Below are 27,998 nucleotides of genomic sequence, written 5' to 3'. Positions count from 1 at the left end.
GAGGAAGCGGGGTGAAGTTTGGATGATTTCCGCCGAGCCGGCCAATTCGACGCCGCGCGTGCTTTCGCTTTCTTTCGGCTCTTTCCGTCAAAAGCCGTGGAAAAGGAAGTTTGCTCTTCGGGCACGTCCGGGAGCCCCTTCCGTCACCCGCTCGGGAAGGAGGCGGAGCATCAGACTGGTGTGTTCGGCTCCTTTCCGTCGCCGCTCGGGAAGAAGCGGAGAGAGCTCCAGGCCTTCGGGTCCGCTCGGGCCGTTCTCGGTCGCCGCTCGAGAAAGAGAGGAAGAGGTCCACGCCGTCGGGTGTTTCCGCCTGCCGCTCGGGAAGACTCGGCTCCTGACGGGCCGGGGCCTTCCCTTCCTTTCGCTTCCCTCCTCCACGGCCCGGTTAACGGTCGCTACCAGTTTAAATGAGACGGGGTCCGGGCCGCCGCCGCCGCCGCGTCACCCACTGAGGCGGAGTCTGTCAGGAGGAAGGAGGGGGAGAGGAGAGGAGAGAGGGGGCGCCCTCTCCCCACCTCCCTCATCCGGGGCCTGTCCCTGAGGGGGGAGCCGGGGCAGGATGACTGTGCTGCAAGAACCCGTCCAGGTAAGGACCCCGGTGGCGATGGGCCTGTATATGGGGGAGCGGGGGAAGGAAGGACGGCCGGGTGGGAGGGAGGGGACGGAAGGGGAGCAGTTGGGTTCCTGCCCGCTCTCCTTTCTGCCCTGACAGGGCAAGGGCTCCCTTTGCAAAACCAAAAAAAATCAAGCAAAGCAAACAAGCAAACAAAAAACCCCTTTCTGCTGGGAGCGGGGGGAGGGGTTTCTCCTTTTAAAATTTCATTCTCCTTAACGTTCCCCCCCCCCTTTGTGGGTGTCGCGCGCACACACTTGTTCACGCGTCTCACCCCCGAATTTTGTCATTCTCCCCCCCCCACTCCTTTCCCTGGAACGTGCCATGTGGTGTTGTTTTTAGATAATCCCCATTTCCTTCCAGATCCTTAAATCTCCCACCAGCCACCCTCTCTGCATTCCCACCTACCCCAAGAATTACCACTGATTCGCCCCCCCCAGCATTCTTAGCTGACTGCTCCTTCCTAAGAGAGATCCCCTCTTCTCAGCCCTCTTCAGTCTCTCTTCTCCCCGCCCCCCACCACTTTATCTGACCCCTGTTCAATCAGTCGCCCTTTCTCTCGTTAGAACATATACTGCAATAAGTCATATGAATATCATGCATTTACATGGGACGCCCAGTGGTCTTCCTTCCAGGGAGCTGAGCATTGGGGATCTGGAAGCTGCCTCCTACCAAGTCAGACCATTGGGTTATACAGTGTTGCCTGTTGGCAGCAGCTCTCCAGGATTTAAGGCCAAGGTCTTTCCCAGTCCTGCCTGGAAATGCAGCGGATTGAACCCGGGACCTTTTGCACACAAAGGAGGTGCTCTTCCCAGATTTTCGTTCCTTCTGCTTCATATAACTATTTCTTCATTTCAATTTTCCCATGAATTCTCTTCCCATACACACTTGTATTCCATGCTTAGATCTCCTCCTGTTTTCCCCTACCCTGTCATCTTTGACAATCAGAATGTTAACATACAGACACTGATTGCTGCCTCCCGAAAACACTACCTGGAAGAGCTGTTGTTGAGCTGGGGCTGTGTTGAGGAGGTCCTGCCTATATGCAGCATAACCTTCTGCAATTATCTAAAGACATCCACATGTTTTCAGCTCCTCCGTTGCAGGAAGAAAACTGACTAGGGCCAGATCGGAACAATATTTCATGAGTCCAGAAGCCTTGATGAGATCTTCAGGTGACATATCTGGATGGAGTCGGACCTATCTGCAGGCATTAGGTCGTGTCATCCAAATGTTAGACGCCTAGCTGACTAGGCAGCTGGGATTTTTAAAATCTTCAGTGTACAGTGATACCTCTGGTTGCGAACGGGATCCGTTCCAGAGGCCCATTTACAACATGAAAAGAACGCAACCCGCAGCAGCGTGTCTGTGCACGCGCGGGTTGTGATTTGCCACTTATACGCATGCCGTCATTTTGCGCATCTGTGCATGCGCGAGCGGTGAACCCCGGAAGTAACCCTTTCCGGTACTTCCGGGTCGCCATGGGACGTAACCTGAAAGAACGGAACATGAGGTATGACTGTACTCTGCCTTCCCCTTCTTTATTACAACAGTGCTGACCTCTTGTTCTCTTCTCTCATGTTCTTTTAATCCTATAGGGTTTTATTCCCTGGAGCCCTACAAATATTCTAACTCCATGGAATCATTTGAAACCATGTGCACATATTCCACATAATGCATTTTCTCTATTTTGTTGCACGGTCTCCTTATTTACTCTGTACTGTTCCTCATTTAATTATTTATAGTTCAGTGCCATCTTTTCTGAATGGCAAGGTGAAAGCACCTTCAAAGCTGACATAAAATGACTCTCTGATTATTTATTACGTAGAGCTGAGCAAGGTAAAACCATGCATTCCTGTTAAGATGGAAAATCTTAGAAATGTCCTCTTCTCTCACTTCTTTCACTCTGACCTCCAAAAATTATGCCAAAGGAAAAGGTTATGCCAAAGATGCTTGTGCTCATATTTTTTCAGGTCTCCACTGAGAATTGTGGTCAGCTGCCAAGCATGTATTTAGTAATGTGCCCAAGTAAGCATTCAGTCTAACTTAAAGTGTGCATACCACTGTGACTGTCATACTGCAGGCCATAGGCAGTTGCTTGAAAGGTATGAGAGTCAGCCTTTGCCAATCTGTTCTTTACAAGAGGATTTTGATGGACAGCCTTGCTGAGACTCTGGTTGACCTCTGGAATGGGGAAATGCTTTTCCATTGACACAGTTGTTTCTGAAAGTCCTCTCATATCGAACAGCCAGGTTGACTTTTTGTTTTTCTGAGGAGCCAATGGCAATGCAATGATTGTCGAGTCAAATTTGAACTCATTGATAGATCCACTTGCTGTATTTCTGGCAACTGTTTGTTATTTCATTATGGAATGTGTACAGGATTCTTGAGAGTGTTCAGTTGATCGCATGACCTTTGCACATCTTGGCATCCAAGGAGGATTGGCTGCATTAGTGAGCAGGAGGCGGGAAGGAAGCTACGTCATATAGCTTAGAAAGTGTAGTACATTTGCTGCTAAAGAAGCCCACTCTAGATTTCATTGTGTTGGCCAGTTACAGGGCAATGTCCACTTTCCATTCTTCAGTAAGATGTTTGAGCATGTTTTGGTGGCCTACCTAAAGGAGACTAATTATCTTGATCCCTTTCGTTGTGGGTTCCATCCTGGTTTTGGAACGTAAATGGATTTGATAGCTTTGATGGATGATTGTAGCTCAGTGATAGTACATCTGCACAGTGCCAGGTTCAGCTCATCGCTTCTTCAGGTAGGCCTGGGAAACAGCCCTGTCAGAAATCCTGGACAGCCTCTGCCAGTTAGTGTAGACGAAACTGAGCTAGATGAACCAATTATAAGACAGCTTCTTGTATTTCTTAACTAGACAAGGGCAGTGCATCTGTTTTGGATCTGCTGGATGATTGTCTTTTGATGCCATTGACCAGGGTCACTTTGCTGGGGTGGGTTATAGGGGTACATATTACAGTGGGCCTGGTCCTTCCCAGAGGGCAGATTACAGAAGATAGTGAAGTGGGGGCATCTGTTCAGTGACTTGGTTTGGGGCCTATGGTGTTCCACAGTATTCCATCATGTCCCATTTGCTATTTAGTATCAGCGTGAGGTGGCGCTGTGGTTAAAGCCTCAGCGCCTAGGACTTGCCGATCGAAAGGTCGGCGGTTCGAATCCCTGCGGCGGGGTGCGCTCCCGCTGCTCGGTCCCAGCGCCTGCCAACCTAGCAGTTCGAAAGCACCTCCGGGTGCAAGTAGATAAATAGGGACCGCTTACCAGCGGGAAGGTAAACGGCGTTTCCGTGTGCGGCTCTGGCTCGCCAGAGCAGCGATGTCACGCTGGCCACGTGACCCGGAAGTGTCTCCGGACAGCGCTGGCCCCTGGCCTCTTGAGTGAGATGGGCGCACAACCCCAGAGTCTGTCAAGACTGGCCCGTACGGGCAGGGGTACCTTTACCTTTACCTATCAGCGTGAAACTTCTCAGAAATCATTTGTGTTTGGTGTTGGTTATCATCAGTAATATGTGAATGATGCACAACTCTGTATTTTCTTACCTACAGGGCCAGGCAGGTCCTGAATTGTTGTCTGAGGTCAGTTATAGGTTGCATGTGGACAAACAAGTTGAAGCACAATCTAGACAAGTCAGAAGTGCTCTTGATTAGTTTGCCAACTGAACCAGTGAGTGTCAGTGTGCTCTGGATAGGGACATCGAAAAATTATGTTGGAAACTCAAAATGGGAGTAGAAATTGCATCAATTTGCATACTCATCTGGGGTGAAAGATGGAAGTCATGCAAGTCTGCAAATGTTCTATAAATAATTACATTGTTTCCTACATTGTTTATTGATGTTTTCCTTCCATTGAAATGCACTGAAACTAAGTATATAATTAAGTACGTTAGTTTTGGCCGCAGCAGAAAGCGAGATCAATAATATAGGTTTTAATGCAAGTCGAACTGTGGTGGAATAGAATCAGTGCTGCTTGTGGTGAGCACAGGATGGGACAGAAATTGCTTCCTCCTTACATCCCTAGTTCTCAAAGAACTTGCATGCTCCTTAACAAATCAGATTTGCACTGCTACAAAGCTGAGCCTTGCTTTAAGATGCCTAGGAGGTGTCTGTGGCGAGGAACACAATTGTTCAGCTTCAGCTGCTCTGCCAACTGCACCAGAGTGGACCTGCTCATGGTCACATCATGTCTTACACTGAATTACTGTATTCGGAGCTGCCCTTGAAGACTGTTTGGAAACAAGCTAGTGGAAAAGTTGCTTCAGGACTTCTGACTGGTGCCAGAATTCAGGAACATGTCACAGTGTTATATCTACAGCACTAACTACTAGTCTATTTTGTGGTTCAATTCATGGTGCTAGGCATGACCTTTAAAGCTGTTGAGGACTTAGGCAGCGACCGGTTTGCACAGGGATTATGTTCTGGACCCCTGCACACATCTGCGGGGCTATGGAAGGCCGCCCCATTTGGTGATGTTTTTGTGACTTTTCAGGGCATTTCCGGGTTTGGTGCAATTGTGCACTTATCGGACATGCCTAAAATGGTTGCTGCCTTTGCAATATCTAAAGGACGTCCTCCACCGTTACTGATGTGCCCATCCTTTCAGATCGTCTTGTGAGGCCTTCTTGCACATCCCTTTACCTTCTGAGAGTATTATTAGTGAGGATATGAGGGAAGGCCATTTATTCAGAATGTGAAACTCCATGCCCTGGCAGGTTCATTTGCTGTATCTTTGCCAGTGTTCCATCACTGAGTTTCTTTTCGGGCAAACTTTTAATTTATGCATGTAAAATTCTCCTTGTTCTAGTCTTGGCTATTTTTTTACTGTTAGCTTTATTTTTTGAATTGCTGGTTTAAAAAGTATTCTTATGTACTTGTTAGTATTTCTTGTATAATATAATAAATTTATTGCTTTTATTAATTTGTCATGTGTACTACTTTAAGCACCTCCATTTTAAAAGTGGGAATGTGGGGTACAAATATCTTAACACATTTGTGCCCTATTTTTGCCTAAAGATCTGATATGATCTTTATCCCTGGATCATAAAACATACTATGATTTTATTTTTCTGTGCTCCCTTCCTCTTCCTTTTCATCCCCCCCCCCATTTTTTTTTGGGGGGGGTTAACATTTGCCCCAAGGACAGGAGGAGAGCATGTCAGCCAAATAATATTTTTGTTTCATTTCAACTGCACACACTAAAAGAACCTTTTAAATTTTCTTGTGATTTGAGGTGCATTATTCTTGAAATGTTTGGCTTTCTTTTCATGTTACTTTGGACCATCCAGTACTTGGATAGTACTATTGATAGTTCATAACTGTACTTCTATAACCCTGCTTGGAATTGATATGCTAGGTCCTATTCTGCCTTATTTTATTTTTTTCTTGAGTATTTATAGAAAATATTAACATTTGTTGACTTCCATCTGTAGCCACACTTGCAGTTTCTTATGATACTCTAATGTAGGAGGCTCAACTTCATGTTTTATGCTAGTGAATTTAGAATTTTTAGTTTATGCATAGATTACAAAATCTGGTCGTTCTTGCAAAATGCCCCCAAAGTAGTCTTCTATCGCACTTTCTTTAAAAGGAGAAGAAAATCAAGTAACCATAATGGATAATGGGGGAATGTGAATATATGTGGCTGAAACACTTGCCTACCTGCTGTGTGTCCTATGTGGTCTTTCAATCCCTGACAAAGTTTGAATTTTCCAACTAACACTTTATATGTAGTTAATAAATGTATGTGGTGTTCTTGATTTTTGTAATGTGTTATGATGGTGGAAATAGGTTTGTTGAGGGTAATTGATTGGACACACTTCTGAAATGAAGTGTAGGCCCTTCTAGTCAACACCGACAGAGGAGTAGAATTATTTCCATATAAAATGCTGTTCAGGGTTGTAGAATAATATATTGTGAAATAATGAGTATTTGGGAACAGGAAGGACAATAATCAGCAAGGGAAGAGATACAAGATAGATACAAGATAGATAGAAAAGTGTTTATTTTTTGTTTTGTTTTTCTGTGCATTTAGTTTTGGTTTATAGTGCTAATCTTCCTTTCTCTCTCCCTCCTCCCCACCCTTTTCATACAGGCCGCTATATGGCAGGCACTTAACCACTATGCTTACCGGGATGCCGTGTTCCTGGCAGAGAGATTGTACGCAGAAGGTATGCATCCGCTGTGTTTACTGGTCTGCACTTTTTGTGAATTTATCTGTGTATTTTGAAGAGCTTCAATTTCTGCATTGTTAATTTGGCTATAGGTGGATGTCACTACAGTCGTACCTTGGAGCCTGAATGCCTTGGTACTCAGACATTTTGTCTCCCGAACACCACAAACCTGGAAGTGAGTGTTCTGGTTTGCAAATGTTCTTTGGAACCAGAATGTCCGATGGGGCTTCCGTGGCTTCCGATTGGCTGCAGAAGTTTCCTGCAGCCAATCAGAAGCCGTGCTTGGGTTTCTGAACATTTTGGAAGTCAAACGGACTTCTGGCACGGATTCCGTTCGACTTCCAAGGTACGACTGTACAGTGGTACCTCTGGATACAAACGGGATCTGTTCTGGAGCCCCGTTCGCATCCTGAAGTGAACGTAGCCCACGTCTGCGTGTGTACAGGTCGTGATTCGCCACTTCCGCACATGCGCATGACATTTGGAGCGTCTGCGGGAGCAGCGAAACCTGGAAGTAATGCGTTCTGTTACTTCCGGGTCCCCACAGAGCGTAACCTGAAAACGCTCAACCTGAAGCATATTTAACCCGAGGTATGACTGTATTGTAAATAAGCAGGTATGGTTAGGTGCAGAGTGTCAACAAAAAGTTGGCTGGTGGTATGTATGTCCTACAAGATGCTTAAATGCTTAAATAAAAAAATGAAATGTGTTTTTTAAAAAATTGAACTATGTTTTAAGACTGCTATCAGGGAAGGTGGAGACATTGCTTAATTTTTATTTTTAAAAGGTGTGTCAGGATTCTAGTTTGTTTGGGAGCTCTGCCTTCTGTTTGGAAGAAAGTATTGCTCCTTAATTCCAAATGACAACTTTAGGGATATCTTTCTGTATTTTATTAATTTTTTTTTGTATCTGCTCCTTTTGAAAAGGGGCATGGCCAAAAGTGGCGCGGGGGGTGGGGCTTTTGAGACCAATACTAATAGCACCTGGTTAAAGGGGTTGAGTCTATGAGTACCTGGAATATGATTTAAAAACTTATTCCATTGGTTGTAATCACTGCACACCTCTTAACCTTGAATAGGCTGAAGTACATCAGTGGTTGTCTGTTATACAGCAGATCTTATTGTCCCTCATAAAATGTGGATGCACAGAGATACTATGCACTAACTAGCTAGTAAAAGATTATAATTGATGTTACTAATCCTTCAGTTTTCTTTGACATTGGAAATCATATTTTTATGGCCAGGAATAGATGTTTAGATAAACTGTTTGCACTCAGAGGTTTAAATGATGGATCTTAATGTTCTCCACCCCACCCGTTTCTTCAGTGCACTCAGAAGATGCCCTGTTCCTATTGGCAACCTGTTACTATCGCTCAGGAAAAGCATACAAGGCATACAGGCTTCTTAAAGGACACAGTTGTACCACCCCACAGTGTAAATATTTGCTTGCCAAGTGCTGTGTTGACCTCAGCAAGTAAGTCATCTTATTGGTTTGTTGGTGCTGCTGGAAGTTATAGTTAATGTTTTTAAGAGAGTCCGATGCCATTTATTGTCCCATCAGATCTTGGGATAATAGCATAATGAAATTCATTTTCACTTTCAGATGTGGCCAGTGTGCTAGAAATCACTAAACATGCTGAAGGTCTTGTAAAGGAAATGGTGAAAAACTATAGAAATTTCCTCCTAGATCAAGAATGAAATTTTATACAAGTGTCCAGCTAGGACTTTTAAAATGCTAAATTAGATGAGCTGTAAGTGTTAAGCATCTGGGGGCACTTAACAGTTCTATGAAACTGATAAATGTTTGATACCTGTCATCAGCAAATATCTCTCACTGAGCTGTTGTGATATCATGGATTTTCTAAAGATGAATATGTTAGCCACACAGTTTTGACAAACCATAGATTTAATGAAGAAAGTGTTTGGTTACTGAAGTATGGGGAGCCAAATGGCAGGAGAGCCAGGTGGTATGGAATTTAAAGAACAGAGAATCTAGAGACAGGGTGTTTTGAGCGAAGGGAGCAGGATAGGAAGAGAGGAGGCATGGGAAATATCAGTGAAGTTGAAGAAAGGAGAGGCCAGTAGGAAAACAGCATGCAAGAGCCAGAGACAAAGATTTTATGCTTACCTCTACCATTACATTGCCCATAGCAGTGCAAAAGAAATTGGCCTGGTTTGGATGCCTAGCTAAACCATCATGGTTTAGCATAATGGGGGAGAGCAGCCACAGGCCTTGCGCTTGCGTGTTCCCCCCCCCCCCGCCCTTTTTTCTGGTGTGGTCAGATGGTTTCACATGCGGTTTTTTGGTTTTTTGTTTATTTCTGCATTGAATTTGTATATCGCCCTATACCCAGAATTTTGAATTAATTGCAGGATATTCTGTCATCCAAACCAGACAAAATCAAGTTAATATTAACTATGTTTTTGTTTCTTTTTTCAAAAAAAGAAGGCAGCTTTATCCATAACCAGTTGGTTTTGGCAGATATGCCGTAGGTGATCCATTCATATTGCTCATTTTGTCCCTGAAAGCAGGGATGCTTGCTTCCACACAGACATCCTGTTTACCCTATGCATTATTAGCAGCAGTGCCACTGATAGGGTGCACATTTTTGTGGGTCCAACATGTAGAGATTCACTCCCTAGAATGGTTTCTGTTTCTGGATCATGTTAGAGCTAGATAAGCAAGATAGATTGTTGGAGGTGGAGTGGAATGTTTAAATAATCTGAAGCATTTATACTCACAAAAACCATGTGAGGGAGTTGTGTATCTGAGAGCACCCACCTTGTCTGTGGCAGAGCTGTGAAATGTTTTGGGCCACACCATCAATGCTTCTATAATTTTTATTCCTTTATTATCTTTAAACAGACTTGCAGAAGGAGAACAAATCTTGTCTGGTGGTGTGTTCAACAAACAGAAAAGCCACGATGACATTGTGACAGAGTTTGGTGACTCTGCATGCTTCATGCTTTCGCTCCTGGGGCATGTATACTGGTATGACTTTTCTATTTTTTTAGGGACAAGCTATCTCCCCTAGATTCCTCCTTTTCCCAAAACGTTCTTGCACTGCTGCTTGTAGGTGTGCAGTTCTTAGCCCTCAGTTTGGAGACATACAAATTTCCCTGGCAAAAAGCAGCATTAAAATTACTTCTGAATCAGCACCTTCATTTGTGATGTAAAGCTACAGGCTGATATAATTATGCTTGAGCAAATCTACTTATGCGGGAAAGCACCAGTCTGTTAGATGGGCCTGTGGCCTGATTTTATGAGGCAGCTCTATATTTAGTTTAGAATTTTTTTGTCTTATTGCAGAACTTTGCTACTCCTTAGAATACACATCCTAAGAACTATCAAAATACAGGAGCGGTCTTGCACAAAGACCTTAGGAAGAGTTGCAAGTTTTACTCTGTTGCATTTTTGTCCTGCATTTCAGTATGTTTTGGGATCACAAATGGCTAGTCAAGATTTATGATTGCTTTTGAACATTCCCTTCCCCCAACTTTGAGAAGGGACAAAATCTCATCCTTGACATCCCTCTGAGCTTCAGAGGCATTTGCAAGCAGTAAGAAGGCTTGCTATTTGACAGCTGCATTGAGAGCCAACCAGGAGGTCAGAGCATGCTACTGTCCTCTTGCAGAGTCTAGGGAAATGTGTGGGCTGTGATCTTGCAATCTGGTTTGGAGGTATTTGGAATCTTCTAAATGCCCCCAGAGTCCAGTGCAAGTTCAGAGAGTAGCTACCATGTTCTCATCACTGGATAGAATATTTCTGGACCCTTTCTGGTCCCTGGTGCTAAAGTACAAGGATTGATAAAGATGTCTTCCCTTGGGCTTCCTGCTCATTTTGAGGTAAGAAATTCTCTGCCAGAATGGATGTGAAGCAGTTTAAGCAGTACCATTCTTCAACAAATAACCCAAAACACCTGTTTTCCTTTTGTTTTTACTGAAGCCATGTAGAAATGTACAGTTTACATATGGTGTATGGGAGATGCTCAAGGAAAAATACAAATGCCCCCATTTCCACACCACCTAAAAAAATAATGGTAGCTGATTGCAGGAGATATTTCTGTGGTTATTTATGCAAGCTGTAGAAATAGCTCGTTGTTCTCATTTTCCTGCAGAATCTCTCCTCATTGTTTTCCCCTCCCTCTTTCTCTCTCAACAGCAAGACAGATCGGCTTGCCAAAGGATCTGAATGTTACCAAAAGAGCCTTAGTTTAAATCCTTTCCTCTGGTCCCCTTTTGAATCACTATGTGAAATAGGTAGGTTTTGCTTAACTCCTTCCCTGGGAATAGATGTGTTCTTTACCATCCTTTGGAATTCATGGTTTGGGTTGGAGGGAAGGTATAAGGAGACATCTCACTGATTTCATCCAGGTCTACAACAATTGAATTCTCTTACGGCAGCAGCATATGATGTGAAAACACTTTTACAAAAACTTTTTCCTTGGCGATTACCGTTGAACCTGGGATTGAGCAAGAATGGGACTGGATACTTCTGGTTGCTTTTCCTCCTCTCTCCGCAGAAATGGCTTCATTGTTTTTGTTAATGTATTCCACACAAGCATGGAGTATGTATATTTCAACTCCCAGTGTCTACTCCATGCCTTTCAGGGTTCTTTCTGGTTTATTTCCAGTGGTGAAGCCAGTTGTGCAATCTGAATATTTTTTTTAACTTGGCGTTTCATTGTATCCCACCTCAAGGGACTGGCGGATAGATAAGTAACATAGAACCAGATCCTCACAAACACTAAAATGAAATATATCATACAAAGTGAAACCGGGCAGCTGCTGTGCCTGCCAACCAGACTGTGGAATCTGTTTTGGTAGCACATAGTTGGTTTCCTGTTCTGAAAAAGTGACAAAGTATCTGGTTTCTCTGGAGCCTGAGAATTCATGCTATCTCATCTTCTTTTTCCCATAAACTTGACTATCCCCATGTTACCACTTTATCAGCATATGACTCTTTAAAACAAAACAGAAATGTTGTGTTCCAGGTTTTCAGCTGATCTTTTAAGAGCTCTTCAACCCCCCTGAGTTGTTTCCCATTGCCTGGAGCCAATCTCACCATGAAGTGACTTGAAGCGGTAGTTTTGTTGTGACAGGTGCAAAAGGGGCAGGGCCACAAGCAGGGCATAACAGCCTCATTGGCAGTACCAGGGCTAAGCTGGTACCATGCAGCTGTTTGGCACCTCTGTTGGTTTTTTGTACTAGGGGCATGCATGCCTATGTTTCAGACGGAAAGGTGAGAGTGGTTTTGTGGCATTTGCAGGCTGGAGGCAACCCATGGAGTGCATTTGGTTCCTTCTTACTTGAAGCCCTCTCAACCCTTGCTTCTGCCAGGAAGAGTTGTCTCATAGTTGTCTTGAGCTTGCTTGCATCAGAGCTGTTCTTTGATTGAGTGTGCTATCACAGCATGCCTCCTGCAAGTTTCTGACTCAAACATTCAGGTTTATGCCTACTTAGGATTGGGTTGCCATATTTCAAAAAGTAAAAACCAGGACACCCCAAAAGTTGTACAGATTTTTTTAGGGGACCCCCCCCCCCAATTTTAAATTATTTTTACAAAAATATATATTTAAAAACTCGTGAATTTTCAGCATTTCCCCCCAGACGTCAATTCCGCCTTTGAAATCCCAGTAATGTCCGGGAAATCTGGACATATGCTGGCCCCAATTTAGGAATATTTTGCTATGGATTGCCAGTCATTTGTGTTCATGGTGTGTAAGATGTGGGCCATAAGTCACGCTTGCCAATACTGATAGGGTTGTGGAAAAGGGCAGTTGCTGCAGCCTGTGATGCATGGTAATCTTGGTCTTCTTAAAACAGTTGAAGTGTGCTGCTGTTGTGCAAAGGAGTATGGGGAAAACCTGGAAGATGTTAACATGAAATGTAATGTTGTGGAGTGTCTGGGCTGGATGCAAACTGTAGTGGCCCTCTGGAAATTCCATGGGTTGAAGTCCTGTACATCTTTTCCATCTGTGCCATTTACAAACAAAAGCAGATGTATGCATATCTTCTTCTGCCTCTGCTTCAAATGCAAAGAAAGACTTAAAGCAGTGCTGCTGCTACCACTAGCATAACATGTAGGGAAAGCTAGATATCTTCTCGTCTGGACAGATTAGTGTTAAAAATGCAATATGAAAACTTTTAAAGTCATGTCAGCCCTGTTTAGGTGGGTTATTTCATTTTTATGGAATATGTATAATTTATATAAAAGGGCCCAAGATGAAAGGTGCACATTGGTGTTGGACTGTACATTTAACAAAACTAAGTAGATCATGATGCTTCCAAACTGCGCAACTCCTGCTAGGATATTGCTTGGAGGATAGACTTGTCAATGCTTATTAGTCATAATAGCAAAATGAAACATTTGGAGGAAATCCATTTCATTGCACATAATACTGTGAACCAACAACAGGCAATTGCCATTCCTGCCTTGTCCACTTGTGATCTTCCTGGAGGCATTAGTTAATGAGACCTGGTTGGGAAGGATAGGAAAAATATTATCCGTGAATGGAATGGTAACTTGGAGGCAAACACTGGGAATTTTGTATGGTCTTACACTTTGTAAAAAGTCATGAAGATCCACGCCTTCAATTAATGCCTTTGTGGTGCTGGCAAGTAGTGTATCAGTGATTTTTACCACACAGTCTACCAATGTAAATTCTAATCTGATGGCTTGCAAAATAAGGCCTGTTCAATTCTGCTGGATTCTGACTTTTACTCAGATATGGTAGGAAAGCAAAATGTGTGTGTATGTGCACTCCATCTGTCTTTGTTGGAGAGTAAACTGGAGGGAGAGAAGCAGCTGAGGGCAGGGTTGCCCAAAGCACTTTCTAAAAATTCAAAATCTTTCACAGGCCCAAAATATATTTCCAACCCATTGTTTAGTGCCCTAGACTAGATCTCTACCTGCAGGCATCTGGCTGATCACTGTTGGAGAAAGATGGACTAGATGGATCTTGGCACTTCATGTATTGTTAGTGATGCATAGTAAAATAGCTTCCCCCTGGTGGAAATAGTAACATCAGCAGTTAGGTCTCTACCAGCTTTCCTGTAACACAAAGTCTTCAGTAATAATGTGAAAAGTATTTAAGGATGTGTTTGTGAAGATGTATGCCATGCTCTAATTGTTATACTTGATGGGTATCTTTTTTAAAAACGCATTTTGAACAATTGGATATTAACAGCACCATGTAGCAATAAGTTCAGACAGCAGTTCCATACTGTGCTGTTGTTGGGGGGGGGGGGAACACATAACATTTTAATCTCTTCATTTGTGTCGCATTGAAAAGAAGCCTTTTCTCTTACCCCAAATCCCTTTCTCTTCATTCACAAAGGTGAAAAGCCAGACCCTGACCAAACATTCAAGTTAACATCTATACAGAACTTCAGCAGCTGCTTGCCTAACACCTGCACAACTGTGGTGTCTAATCACAGCATAACCCACAGGCCGCCAGAGACAGTTCTTACGGAAACGCCACAAGACACGCTTGTAAGTTTTTATCAGCCATGTTTTACCATCATTGCTTACACTGAGAGTGATCATTGGGGGGGGAAAAGCGTGCTGCTTTTTCTTATTTTTTTTTTCTATTTCAGGAATTAAACAGACTCAACCTGGAGTCCTCCAACTCCAAATATTCCTCCAACACAGATTCCTCCATCTCTTATATTGATTCGGCTGTAATTTCACCAGATGCTGTACCTCTTGGATCGGGAACTGCCTTCCTAACTAAACAGGCTCAAAACAAACCAAAAACTGGCCGGAGTCTTCTGGGTGGACCAGCTGCTCTGAGTCCATTAACACCAAGGTAAAGAAAGAATCTGAAGTATCCTCAAGGCTGCCTACTGAAGATGACTATAAGAAAAACAGCAGAGACCTGTGGCACTGTAAAGATTAGCAAAATTACTGTGGCATAAGCTTTCATGGATTAGAGCTCACTATTTTAGATGCATAATCACACACATCGGTGCAGGAAAACCCAAATATTTTGTAGTAGGGGCTATGATATATTAGAGGTCCAGAGGATCTGTGACATCTGTATATAAAGTTTAAATGTGTACAAGAACCATAACCATTCACAGCAGCAGTAATTGGTGACTACATATTCTTCCCAGATTTCCTAGGTGGTTAATAAATCCATAGGTCTGATTAAGACCTAAATTAATAGAGTAGAATTTGCTAACAAACTCTGGTTCAGCTATTTCTCTGAGAAGAACTCCCTTTGCACTCTTTTGGTGGCTTTCAAGTCAGTAGGATAATGTTTGGAGAGATTTGAAATGTTATTCCACCAATTTATAAACGCTGCCATTTTTAAGTGATATGTGTGTCACTTTTTATTCTCTTGGACAGAGACAGAAAAGTTTGTCCTGCCACTGCCTGCATAAATCAAAACATCCATTTCTATATTCTCCCCTGCTTTCATGTGTTTATGCCTCTGCTGAAGTGTACAAATGCTTAAGATGCAATATCAGAACAGTCCTGTGCATGTTTATTCAGAAGCAGGCCTCACACGGTTCAGGGGAGTTTGCTTTAAGTTTAGGATTGCAGTCTGAGTCTGTTAATTTGGAAGGATTCACTTTTTTTTTTTAGTAGTTACTGCTGTAATAGAAAAATATAGCTACATTTCAGGAATTGTTATAAGTGGGGCTTATGAGCATTTAGAAGCACTATTTGACAAAATAAGTTACAGTGTATGAAGTGTTGGTATGGGAGACCCAAGCACATAGGGCTTTCCTGCTTGACCATGAATTGCATGAAGGTATGCTTAGGAGAGTTGTCCTCTTGACCTAACATGCCACATGTGATTGTTTTGGTGCTAAATTTGTTAGTTTCCTCTATTTAAAACCACACATGCACATTGTTTTGAACATGGTTGATGCCACCAAGCTGTATACGAATACTGCAATATTATATGAAAGTATTGGGATATATGTGTGTTTGTCCTCAAAGAATTAGAGCTTCTTTTTACATACCTTATTATTGTTGATCACTAGAACTTCTTGCTTTTACGTCTTCAAGCTTGTGTATGTAACAATGAGGAAACTGTTTGTCTAGAAACTTATTTTCACTGGGGCTTATAAATTCCTTTGCCCTGCAATTTGTCCTTAGTTTATAAAGTAAGATTCTCTCTTTCCTCCTTGCCCGCTCACTTCTCTCTTTGAGGAATCATGCATATTTTCAAACACTCTTGTATGTTTTCTCAGCTTTGGAATCTTGCCATTAGAAACCCCTAGCCCGGGAGATGGATCCTATTTACAAAACTGCACAAATTCTTCTTCAGTAATTGATGTGCCACCTCCAGGAGCCCCTTCCAAGAAGGTACCTTGCATTCAAGGGTGTGCATGTGAGATTGAAGGCAAGGAAATATAAAAATCTGGATAATTGTTCCAAAAAGTCGCAAGAAGGAAACTTTAGTATTGTCAAAGCAACTTGATGGGTGTTCAATTTCTGTGTATTCGCTCTCCAGTCAGGGGCATCAGCTCCTGGGGGCCGAGCCCTTTTGGGCCTCCCCAATATTTTGGGGGTGAGGGCCTACCCCCCCTTTCCAAAGAGCGTGGGGCCAAAGCATGGAGTAGCTCCAGTGGCTGGCTTCTTCTCTTCCTCCTCCTGCTGTGGAGGGGAAGGAGGGTTGAAGCATCTTCCCACCAATAGCAGTGTCAGCCATTGAAGCCATGTAGCTGCTGCTTTGGCTCCACCCTTGGCTTCTCCCGGCATTCTAATGTCATGCACATGACGTCGGGATGCGTGGCATCACGCACGTGACATTGCCCCCCTGCCCCCCCCGTCGCCCTTGCAAGCTGGTGCCCCGCCTCCAGTTATTTTGCAGGCAAACTCTCTACCACAGAGAGAAGTGGTAGACACTGTCTGATTGCTTCATTTCCGATACAATAACTTTTGAGGACAATATCTTTGAATGCTAACATCGGCAAATATTTCTTTTATTTTCTAGGGTTGTCTTTAAGACTAGAACTTTTGCAAAGTTGTTATAAAAGTTACCACCATTGTCTCCTGTTGTTAATGTCTGTTAAACGTATTAGTTGCTTTATTTGCCAAAGTCTTTTCATCGTCCAATGCTTCTACTACATAAAATGGGAGCTTCTCCATAGACTGGTGTGGAAGTTAATGGACAGTTGAATCAGGCATTACTATTTTCATTGACTATTTCTCAGCCCCAAGGTTGGCCACAAGTATTGATATGGTTAGCAAATTTCAGTCTTCCTAAAAAGGTGGATTAATTCAAAATAACTTTGCTTTGTCTGTTTCCTGGTTTAGAGATAATGTATGTGATAAAGTTTAGTTTCCCCACCTAAAAAAAATCTCACTGGAATTAATAGTGCACAGGATTGTGCACAGTTGCCCTGATTTAGTGAATATAGTGTGGAAATAGGTTTTCTTGGGTTGCACTGGGTCTGCCTATGGTGTGAGGAAAAGGGAAAGACTTTGCCTGGCAATGTGATAGGATAGCCACCGGTGTTTAGAAATACATGCCATTTTCTGTTTATCATGCAGTTCTCTGGATCACATAATATTATTATTATTATTATTATTATTGATATTTTAGCAGATAACTCCTCTTAGCTTTATGAGTTGTAAGTAGCAATACCAGTGGTTTTTAATAACACTTTCATAGGTCTGATGTGCTGGTTTTTCTACATATAGACTGTCACCAGAATAAGCCAAGCTGGGACAAAGTCAGTCTTCTCACAAAGCGGAAATAGTCGAGAAGTAACGCCAATCCTTGTTGCACAAACACAGAGTTCAGGCCCACAGACAAGGTATGAAATGTCTTCCTACGCCTGGATCATGATTTTATTTATTTATTTATAAACATTTTATATGTTTCATAGAATAAAATTATTTATGTAGCTTACATAAAAAATAATATTAAAAGTATCACATTCAATAACATTTCCTAGAAACTAGTTTAAAGCAAACTTATACATAAATAAAAATAAAAATCGTTGAGTCCAGGAAAACCTATCTCTTCTTCACAGTGTACCTGAGGGAAGGCATTTCAGAAGGTGAGTCCTATAATTGAGAAGGCCTACTTCTGCATTGTCACCAGGTGACAATTCACTGGTCATGAAACTACCTGCAGGGTCTCCACAGACGATCCTAAAGCTCAGCTTGATCTGTACTGGGGGAGGCAGCCTGCCAGGTATCCTGGACCTAAGTTGTATACTTGAGGATGGCATGGAGGTGATAAAGTAGACTCTCTTCACCGCCAATTATAGGCACAATTATTCTCTCTATGTATGTTGACTTGCTCACACAATAAGGCCCAGCTATGTCACAGCTTGTTTTATTGCCTGGAGCCCCCTAGTAAACCAGGGGCTACCCAAGCATAACAGTGCTAGAGAGAGCACTCAAGTATCAGTGGTCCACAATGCCTAACCAGTCCATAGTGAGACTAGGGCCTTGGCAGACTTGCTGGTATTGTCTTCTTGTTCCTAGGTAATTTTATCTCTCTATCGTTTTCTTTTGCTGTTGTCATACTGCCCACATTTCTACTTGGACATTAGAATGGAGTGGGGTGGGCGCATACCATGCGTGCCCTAATTTCCACAAGGAGTTGTTGACAGTCGCACTAAGAAGTTTTGTTTATTCTCTCTTCAGTACAACCCCTCAGGTATTGAGCCCAACCATTGCTGCTCCACCTAATGTGCTGCCTCGAAGAAGTTCACGCCTATTCTCTAGTGATAGTTCTACAACAAAGGTAAATGGGACTCCAGCTGCTGTGATGCCCTTGGTGATCAAATATCTCATATGTGGTTGGAGAATACGTATATTGCAATAGTATCACGAGGAATTAACAAGGGCCATCATGAAAAGCAGAAATGTTTAAGAGGGCTACAAATCTAATTAGAATACAAACAAATTTATTTCGGCGTAGAATCCGCTTCAAGTAGACTGTGGACCATGAAACCATGTGCCATAATAAATATGGCAGACTTTAAGGATTCCCTGGTTTTGCTGCAAAACAGATTATTATGGTAAACTATGAAAACAATACCATTACAGAGAACACTTTGCTTCTTCAGTTATAAAGATCATAGAGGTCTGGCCTTTTCTGCTGCTCCATCTGTTCCTCCATCCCTGGTCATAGCTGGCTTTTTGGATTTTTACCCTTATTCCCTTATGGGGAAGATCACTTCTAGAAAGCATGTATTCAAGCCATACTTGCAAATGTTCTGCAAACAGTTCTACTTTCTGCCAGTTTTCCTAAACTCATGGGTTTTTCTACCATTATCCAGAGTCATGCATTTCTTTTCATTGTTGAGCAGCTCATATTGGGTGAGAACTGCTTGGTATGCAGAACTGAACTCAAATACTCCTTTTCGTGCAGCTTCTCCCAGTGGAGATGAGAGCAAAGGGCATGACAATAGAAGCTGGATGCAAAGCTGATGTGGGCATCACAGACCCCATTGGTCACCTGATTAATACTGCTATATAAATGTGTCGTCATTTTTGGTATCTTGTATTCAGTAATATATATATATATATATATATGTACTGCACAAAATCGCAGACTAGTCCAAAGACATCATACTTAAAATGTGACTAAGTTTCTTCCAAACCCCTGTGTGCTGATGCTTAGTTTGATTCCTGCTTCCTCATTCTTGCACACTGTGAGGTTGGATTGGATTGCCTTTTTTCCCCTTCCAGTTTAGTGATTCAAATTCCAGAAAAAACAGTACATCTAGATTTCTGTCCTTGAATATTCTGCTTTGCTGTGGGTTCTGGTTGCAGGGTAATGAGTTCTTAAATATATTTGTTCTTTTCTTGTAGGAAAATAGTAAAAAGTTAAAAATGAAGTTTCCGCCCAAAATTGCAAACCGAAAGACAAAGTGTAAAACCAATAAGGGAGGGATCACACAGCCAAACATTAATGACAGTTTGGAAATCACCAAACTTGATTCGTCCATCATTTCAGAAGGAAAGATTGCCTCCGTAACACCACAAATCCAGGCATTCACGTTACAGAAAGCAGCAGCAGGTGTGTGGACTGTTCCTAAGAATTCATTTGTAGTAGTAAAGCCATCCCAAAGGCTGGGGGTGGAGAATAAGACAAAAGCAAGGGGGGAAATGCAGTTAGAATCATGGCAAAATAGTGTGCATTTAAAACCATTTTCCTTTCTGATACAATTAGAATGATGTCCAAGTTCATTATACTCTCCCAGTGAAAGAGAATTCTGTAATCGCAAGGAAATAATCAAGAATGCTTCTTTGTACCTCCTTACTGCAATTTTTCACAGACATATAGAATAATCCAGTTAGCACTTTCTTGTAATGTGTAACTTTGGCTAAGTCAGGATTTGATCTAGGTCCTAGTCAACACCTTGTTCATTAGACCACATACTGGCATTTTATTTATTTTCTATTTCTCATTTTGGCTTCTTGAGAATATGTTCCGTACAGTGGTACCTCGCAAGACGAATGCCTCAGAAGACGAAAAACTCGCAAGACAAAAGAGTTCTTCGTTTTTTGAGTTGCTTCGCAAGACGATTTTCCCTATGGGCTTGCTTCGCAAGACGAAACGTCTTGCGAGTTTGTTTCCTTTTTCTTAAAACTGTTAATACCAGGGTGCATCCATGCTTCGCAAGACAAAAAATCTGCAAGGCGAAGAAACTCGCAGAACGAATTAATTTCGTCTTGCAAGGTACCACTGTATTTGAAACTATAGGGCTTTTAGGCTTGTACTTTCTTAATCTCCTTTGTTCTCCTGTGTATTTATTGCATTTTTCTCCTAGAAGGTTTGATGAGCCTTCTTCGTGACATGGGGAAAGGTTATTTAGCCTTGTGTTCTTACAACTGTAAAGAAGCAATTCATATACTGAGTCATTTGCCTTCTCACCACTACAACACTGGCTGGGTACTGTGCCATATTGGAAGAGCTTACTTTGAGCTTGCGGAATATATGCAGGTGAGCATGATGTGGAATGCTTCTGTTCTGTGCTGCATGTCTGCCAATGTACTGTACAAAAAAGTGCTCCCCCATATATTTTCAAGATCACTTAACATAGATTTGGATTACTCTCTCATCTTTGAACTATGCAACATCAGTTCCTAGTTTGAGGAGGCCTCTGCATAGTTAATTGCCTTTCGTGGGACCCTCTCCTACAGACCATTCCCCAAGCGGGCTTAACAGCAACAGGGCTTCTCTGGTGCTCGGTTGCCTATATGCTCTATCTATTGGTGTAGATTTAAATTTGTGGTCATGTATTAACATATGAGAAGGCAGCATCTTCTGTGCATGTATGGAAGGGTTGTCACACAGAAGATGGATCAAATTTGTTATTTTTTTGCTCTAGAGGGCAGGACTAATGGATGGAAAGATTTCAGCTAAGTATTAGGGGAAACTACATGTAGGTAAGATCTGCAACAGTATGTCTTGGGAGGTGGAGGTGGAGGTAGAATGGATAACTGTCAAGGATACCGCCATGGTTACATCCTGCATTGTGCAGAAGGACCTCCAAGGTCTCTGTGATTCTAAGAAATAAAGCCCTGATGAGAAGCCATAGGGATGAATTGTGCACACACAATTATCACCCAAATGTGATCATGCAGGAAGTCTTTTAATTCATGTTGTTGAAATGCCACTTGTTAATTTCTCTCGTAGGCTGAGAGGATATTCTCTGAAGTAAGAAGGATTGAAAACTACCGAGTGGAAGGGATGGAAATCTACTCAACAACACTGTGGCATTTGCAGAAAGATGTGGCTCTTTCGGTGCTTTCAAAAGACTTAACTGATATGGATAAAAATTCACCAGAGGTATCGTCATGGTCATTTTGTTGTGGCATTTTTAAAAACACACTTCAGTCTCTGATTCACCTCTTGATTGTGGAAAAGGCAAATTAGAGGTTGACATATTTTTTAAAAAATCAAGTATCCACAAAGGTGTTGCCATGTAAACAGGCACTTGAGCACCTGTCAAATCCAGACTTGTTGCACTCTGTCTTTTCCATTACTGCATCACCTCCTCAAAAAGCAGGAGAAAAATACTATCGGATGTCTTCTACCATTTTGCTTTTCTTTTTTCCAGGCATGGTGTGCGGCAGGAAATTGCTTCAGTTTGCAACGGGAACATGACATTGCCATCAAGTTCTTTCAGAGAGCTATACAAGTTGATCCAAATTATGCCTACGCCTACACTCTCTTAGGGCATGAATTTGTGTTGACAGAGGAACTTGAGAAAGCATTAGCCTGCTTTAGGAATGCAATTAGAATGAATCCTCGACACTATAATGCCTGGTAAGAAATATTTCTAATTAGCGAATGAAGAAGCAAAAAATGTATGAGTTACAATATCCCCAATGATAAAAACTTTAGGTGTCTACTTGCAGTCTCTCTTTTTGTCTCCAACTTTACCTACCCCTGACTTGCATCCAGTTGACATGCATCTTTCGTGACATAGTTGCCTCTGAAAATGGCTGTGGCATCGTTAGGGTTCCACACCACTGCCAGGAGCATGTGAAAAGTTGATTATGCCATTCTCCCCCAGCTATACATTCTCAAATGTGTAAAGCTCAAAACATTAAGCAAAAAGCCTTAAACAATAAAACAGTCAATAATAATTATAATGATAAATTGGCACCATATAAAGATTGCATCCTCATCCTCAAGCAATCTTTATCTCTACCAAGTTTTGGAAACTCAAAAGGGTTTGGCTTTGACAAACATTTCCCATGTGAGATGTTGGAGAGAACAGGGAACACCTCTGTATCAGCACTGCACTTCCCTTGGGGCTCCCAAGCAGTTGCTTGAAACATAATCTTGTGCATTGTGCAATACACCTTAGATGCCACTGCACTATAAAATATATAACCATAAAATATATAACCATACCTCCCCACTTATGTGAGAGTTGCTGCTGTGCTACATTTTATTTGACAAATGACTTACAAAATATTATATTCCTGGTAATAGGATGGAACTCTTACCATGTTAAAGCAGTTCTGAGCAGCTGCCATGGTTTATAGGCTTATAAAGGGTAGGGAGAGAAAAACTTAACTTGGATTGTAACAGGGAGAGTGTATTTGAACTAGACGGTGCTGAAACAATCATATAAAGGCTTTGCTTCAAAATAGGGAAGCAGAATATTAACATACTTGTGCAGATGCTGTTAGAATTATGAAATCTTCTTCATTTTACCTGTGTTGCTCAAAATCAACCACTCAATTAATGTTGTGCACTTACACTCTCAGCCTATAGAAAGTGTCCTTTCTAATAATATACAAGCTTGGTGCCTAATACAGTATTGTTTTAAAATTGCTAGGTATGGGTTGGGAATGATTTACTACAAACAGGAGAAATTCAGCCTTGCGGAAATGCATTTCCAGAAAGCACTTCATATCAACCCTCAGAGCTCTGTCTTGTTGTGCCACATTGGAGTTGTAAGTAAACCATGCTTCATTCTGTCCCTGGCCTGAACATAGACATTGGCAGATCCAAACAATGAGCAACCACTGTCCTTTTAAAACAAAGAAATAAATCATTTCTTTTTCAGGTTCAGCATGCCCTGAAGAAATCTGAAAAGGCTTTGGATACTTTGAACAAAGCTATTAATATTGATCCCAAGAACCCCCTCTGCAAATTCCATAGAGCCTCAGTATTATTTGCAAATGAGAAGTATAAGGTGAGCAAATTGCAATGAGGTTGAACTGCGCTTTTGAGTTTCTTGGACAGCAACCTTTTGTGTTTCCTTTGAAAGCTTGGACACACTCTACAGCCATTGCATAACATCTGTAGGGCAATCCTAAACATGTTAATTTAGGAGTAAGTTCCTATGAATTTGTTGGGTTTTTTCTTTAATAAATTCTGTGGGCTCTGGGGTCTGTTCTTATCTAATTGCCGCCTCGTACAAGTTGTGTTCCACAGTATCAGTAGATCTTGCTTTATCTATTGGTTCCTTCCCAGTCATATTGCTTTTAGCAAGTGTTTAAGGTATAATATGATTCTTAGTTTGGGAGAAAGGGAGAATGGATATATTGAATTAGTCTGGATCATTTAATCCTTCTCAACAAAATATGCTCACCATCTACAAGCTGACACTAAATTCTTTGACGCTCACACAGTCATGTGCCTCAAAACTCCCCCGGCTGTTCATATAACCCACCTTCCTTTTTGTTGTAATTATACCAGCTCTCTTGCCCTGCTTGCTGTCTATTTCTTGAACCTTGTTATATTTCTGTCATCCCGCTTTGGGGAGGAGAGATCTGTCTTTCCCCCCTCTGTTCAGTATCTATTAATTTCCTGCATTCATGGTCCCTTGTGGGTGTGTTTCAGGTGGCTAGGTGCACATGAAACCAAAAGCCTCTGAGCCCGGCTTCAGCTGGGAAGGGCGGGATATAAATAATTATTATTATTATTATTATTATTATTATTATTATTATTATTATTAATATTGTTCATATTCCTCAGAAAAAAGTGCTCAATGGTTTGGGGTCTTTTTGGGTCATTTCAGTATGCTTTACAAGAACTTGAAGAACTGAAGCAAATTGTTCCCAAAGAGTCTCTTGTTTACTTCTTAATAGGAAAGGTAAGAACCAGCCTGAGAATAACCTTCAGAATTACAGCTGTAAGATGGGTTCCCTTGCATTTTCTGATTCAAAGAAAAGCAAGGCGATTGTTGATGATTATGGGAAGGGCTTTGCTATACAGGTTTGTGCTCATGGATTATGCTGCACCAGGCTTCAACAATGGGGGTGCCATAAGGCAAATATGATGAGTGACTAGCCTTCCTGCCAACTTTGAAGCTGCAGAGTGGGGCAAAGACCATCCTGGCAATTGTGTGCCAATCTGCACCCTCTCTTAACCTCCAAAGTTTGAAGGGAAGTTGTAATTTTGACAGCTATGCTGCCAAGGAACCTGGGGCATCTTGGCCAAGTGGGACCAAACTGACATCCTCCCCCCCAACACTGTGAAGCAGTGGAACAATGTGGAATCCTTGATTGCCACTGTACAAACAGAGAGGCTTGAGAAGAGGCTTGCTAGGCAGGGGCTGGTGACTATAATTTTTGGCTTAGCTAGAAAGGCAAGCCCCAAAATGTGGATCTCTGCACACAGAGATAGGCAAATATTCGGGTACCCTAGTCCCAAGCGGTGAAAAGCTGCATCCAATATCTCAGAACTACAAACTTGTTCAGCCCCATAAAGAGCAGGTTGAACATTGTTGCCTGGATGGACAAATCACCCTCCAATAGCAACTCTGACATTTATGTAGAGCTCTAGATGTTCCCATTTGGTAGAGGCAAGCATGTATTGCTGCAAACATTTAATTTATTGACTTACATTGGCGTTGATGATTGTTGTTTCGCTAGGTTTATAAAAAGTTGGGGCAGACCCATCTCGCACTGATGAACTTTTCCTGGGCAATGGACTTGGATCCCAAAGGAGCCAACAACCAGATCAAAGAGGCCATTGACAAGCGGTACCTTCCAGATGATGAAGAGCCTGTAACACAAGAGGAGCAGATCAGTGAATGTTGCCCATATGAGTCAGGCAGGTCTTATTGATGTTTCCCCCCCCCCCCCTTTGAGGCAAATGGAGAGGCTTCTCGTTTGGATAACTTGAAAGCGTTGTAATTGTAGCGGTCTTAGCACTTAGCATGGCTGTTACTTCATGCAACATGGAGTCTAAAATGCCATTTTCCAACTTTTTATTCAGGTTTTTTAAAAAAGCAATTTGCGGCTCTTATGATTGGAAATTGATATTTAAAAAATAAATAAATGAGCATAAATAAGCCTAAACCAAATGAGGAGGCTTGAGTCTCAAGGGGAGCAGACATGCTGACATTCCTGGTACAAAACTGCCATTTTGCTTACTTCCATACAGTACCCTTGCTATTCCTGCCATTCTCCTCTCGGCCACTGTTATTTAAAACAAATACATAGTATAGTATTGATGTATTTGTGCAAATTATAGCTTTTACATAAGGCCACAGATGAATATAAGCTGTGTTGGGTCAGCTCCAGAATATGTTTGCAGTCTCAGAGTTTCCTGTTTTGTTTTGTTGATTTTTTTTTACTGTGGTGTAATGTATGGAGTTTTGGACTAGGACCAGAGAGACCCAGATTCAAATTCTCCCTCGGCCATGAAGTTTACTGGGTAGCCTTAGAGTCAATTACTATTGTTCAGTCTAAGTCACAGGGGTGTAATAAAGGGCAAGCAGTGTACATTGTGTCTTGAGCTACTTTAAGGAAAAGTGGGCTGTAAATGTAAAAATGAATGAATGAACGAATGAATGGCCTCAACTGGATAATGTATATGAAATACTTTAACAACTAAATACTAAATGCTTGGCTTAAATGCTAAATTGTTTCTGCTATTAGCATCACAAACTGACTGAAAGTTTTATAGGTAGTGCAGGCCATGTCCACATAGAGACTGAGAGTGTGGAAACTGAATTGTGGACATCTCAGGCAGGAGCAGTTTGCTTATGGAGAGGTACTGTATGGTGCTCTTGAGCCTTGCAAGGGGAGGGCAGGTTGGCAAGTAAAAAAAGACGTAATATGTGGTGTACATAATAATATAATATATCCCATAAATTGGATTGGAACATACTATTTAAGGTCTGCTAAAGAATGGTCTGTTCGTACAAGATTTTGCCCCTACTTTGTGAAATGTGCAAGAATTCTAGAAATGGCTTAATTTGTTTGTGTGTTTTGTTTTTCTTCCAAAAGTTGGCACAGATGAGTCCCAGGCAAGCAGCATGACTGACGCGGATGACACACAGCTCCATGCAGTAGAAAGTGATGAATTTTAACCTCAGAAGGTGGATTCTGAGCTTGGATGTGTGTCTGACTGATACTGTTGGATTCTTCCCTTCTCCTCCTGCCACAGAAACAGCATCATTCTCATGCTCCACCGACACCCCAGGCACATCATTCATCAGATTTTAATTGACACAGAATTAATGGAAATGCATTTTTGGGTCATTATTTGACTCTTTGGCTCTTTCATCTTTATAAACATGATTCTTTGAGGAGGAAAGACTTTTTTTTTAAAACCTCCTTTTTGTTGAGAAACCTATCATGGAAAAAAAGATTTGCTATATGGGAGCTGAGAGATGTGGGAAAGTAACTGATGAAGCAGTTTCTTGCTCCTTCCCCAGAAATGTGTCTTAGTTTTGGCTCTTTCCTCTTCAGTAAGCAGAGACCATTTCCACGTTCTTCAGAGACAAGTGTGGAAGTACAGGACTGGAATGTGTTAAAGACATTTCTGAATACTATTAGAGTGTAACTTAAATGCCAGAGAATGTAAATGACCTTAAAAACAACAGTGTCTCCTGTGAACAAACACATTACAGAATATATAAAGCCCAGCGTCCCTGCTTTTAGATTTGTCAATTTGCCAGGATAGAGACTTCCATAAAATACTTTAGTATTCCACCCAGGAGTTAACGTTACCAAACTAACTTCTACAACATCATTTGCCGGTATTTGTAGGCAACACAAGTCCATAACCGGATGTTGGTTGCTTGTCAGGTGCTCCTTGCGATTGCACCTGGCAATTGGGAATATAAAAATGCTATCACAGTTGTAAACTCCTAGAGAAAATAAGTGTGTAGATTTGCAGTGTTGAAAGAATGCAATGAAATATATCCACAACAACAGAATGCCAAGAAGACAATGGAAGCCTTAATCCAATCAAAACCTTACACTGGTGGTGCACCCCCCACCTGTTTGCGGCAGTATCCCCTTCAAAACTATTTTGTAAAGTGTTGTCTGAATGAACAGATGCAAAAAAAAAATATTGTGCAATTATCTGTCTCCTTTTTGTTTTTTGTTTGGTTTTTTTTTTTTAATCCTGTAAGTTTGAGTACTTCCGATGTCTTGTAGGAATTTAGACCCCAGGAGGCTATTTCTGTGAGGAAGGATGCTAGGCTGTGTTAAAGAAGCCAAAATTTTCCTCCTTTGTAGCACTCCTGCAACAAAGGTTGGATGGCCTTTGTGCAGTGACCATCAAGAAAGTGTATGATAACCTTACAGTTTTAAAGAGCAAATTATGCACAATAAAATGGTTTAAATTTCACAGAAATGTATTGTGATCAGTTTCCACATCTTTTAAAGGCTTCAGCATATATTTTTGAGGGCCTTTGTTGTATTTGTAATTAATGAGCTCAATTCCTGAACAGACCTGCAGGAGTCAGGCAGACGGCAATGGTCCTTATGTAGCCAAAGCAGCACCGTCCATACAA

The 27,998-nt window shown here is 41.9% G+C and overlaps 1 protein-coding gene across 4 annotated transcripts; it reads left to right on the top strand.

Annotated features, from left to right (window-relative positions):
• Window positions 1-3: 3 nt before the first annotated feature.
• On the top strand, window positions 4-27,838 carry CDC27 (cell division cycle 27). 4 transcript variants are annotated; one of them, XM_083708489.1, is made up of 20 exons: window positions 148-586; window positions 6,717-6,792; window positions 8,121-8,268; window positions 9,661-9,786; window positions 10,957-11,054; window positions 14,135-14,289; window positions 14,394-14,605; window positions 16,002-16,116; window positions 17,458-17,573; window positions 18,415-18,514; window positions 19,588-19,795; window positions 20,553-20,722; window positions 21,419-21,571; window positions 21,843-22,051; window positions 23,076-23,193; window positions 23,307-23,435; window positions 24,264-24,338; window positions 25,120-25,304; window positions 26,163-26,245; window positions 26,482-27,838. In XM_083708489.1, the coding sequence occupies exons 1-20, from the start codon at window positions 560-562 to the stop codon at window positions 26,562-26,564; spliced, it is 2,586 nt and encodes an 861-aa protein (XP_083564615.1). In that variant the 5' UTR covers window positions 148-559; the 3' UTR covers window positions 26,565-27,838. The 4 variants fall into 4 exon arrangements, with proteins under 4 accessions (XP_083564617.1, XP_083564615.1, XP_083564614.1 ...); XM_083708488.1 differs by having other exon boundaries at window positions 20,550-20,722; XM_083708491.1 differs by lacking the exon at window positions 26,163-26,245 and having other exon boundaries at window positions 4-586; window positions 25,120-25,300.
• Window positions 27,839-27,998: the final 160 nt, after the last annotated feature.

The sequence above is a fragment of the Podarcis gaigeae genome (genome assembly GCF_964106915.1).
Source record: "Podarcis gaigeae genome assembly, chromosome: 13".
NCBI classification, from domain to species: Eukaryota; Metazoa; Chordata; class Lepidosauria; order Squamata; family Lacertidae; genus Podarcis; species Podarcis gaigeae.
The sequence above is the reverse complement of the archived record's forward strand: the minus strand, read 5'-3'. Positions and strand labels throughout refer to the sequence as shown.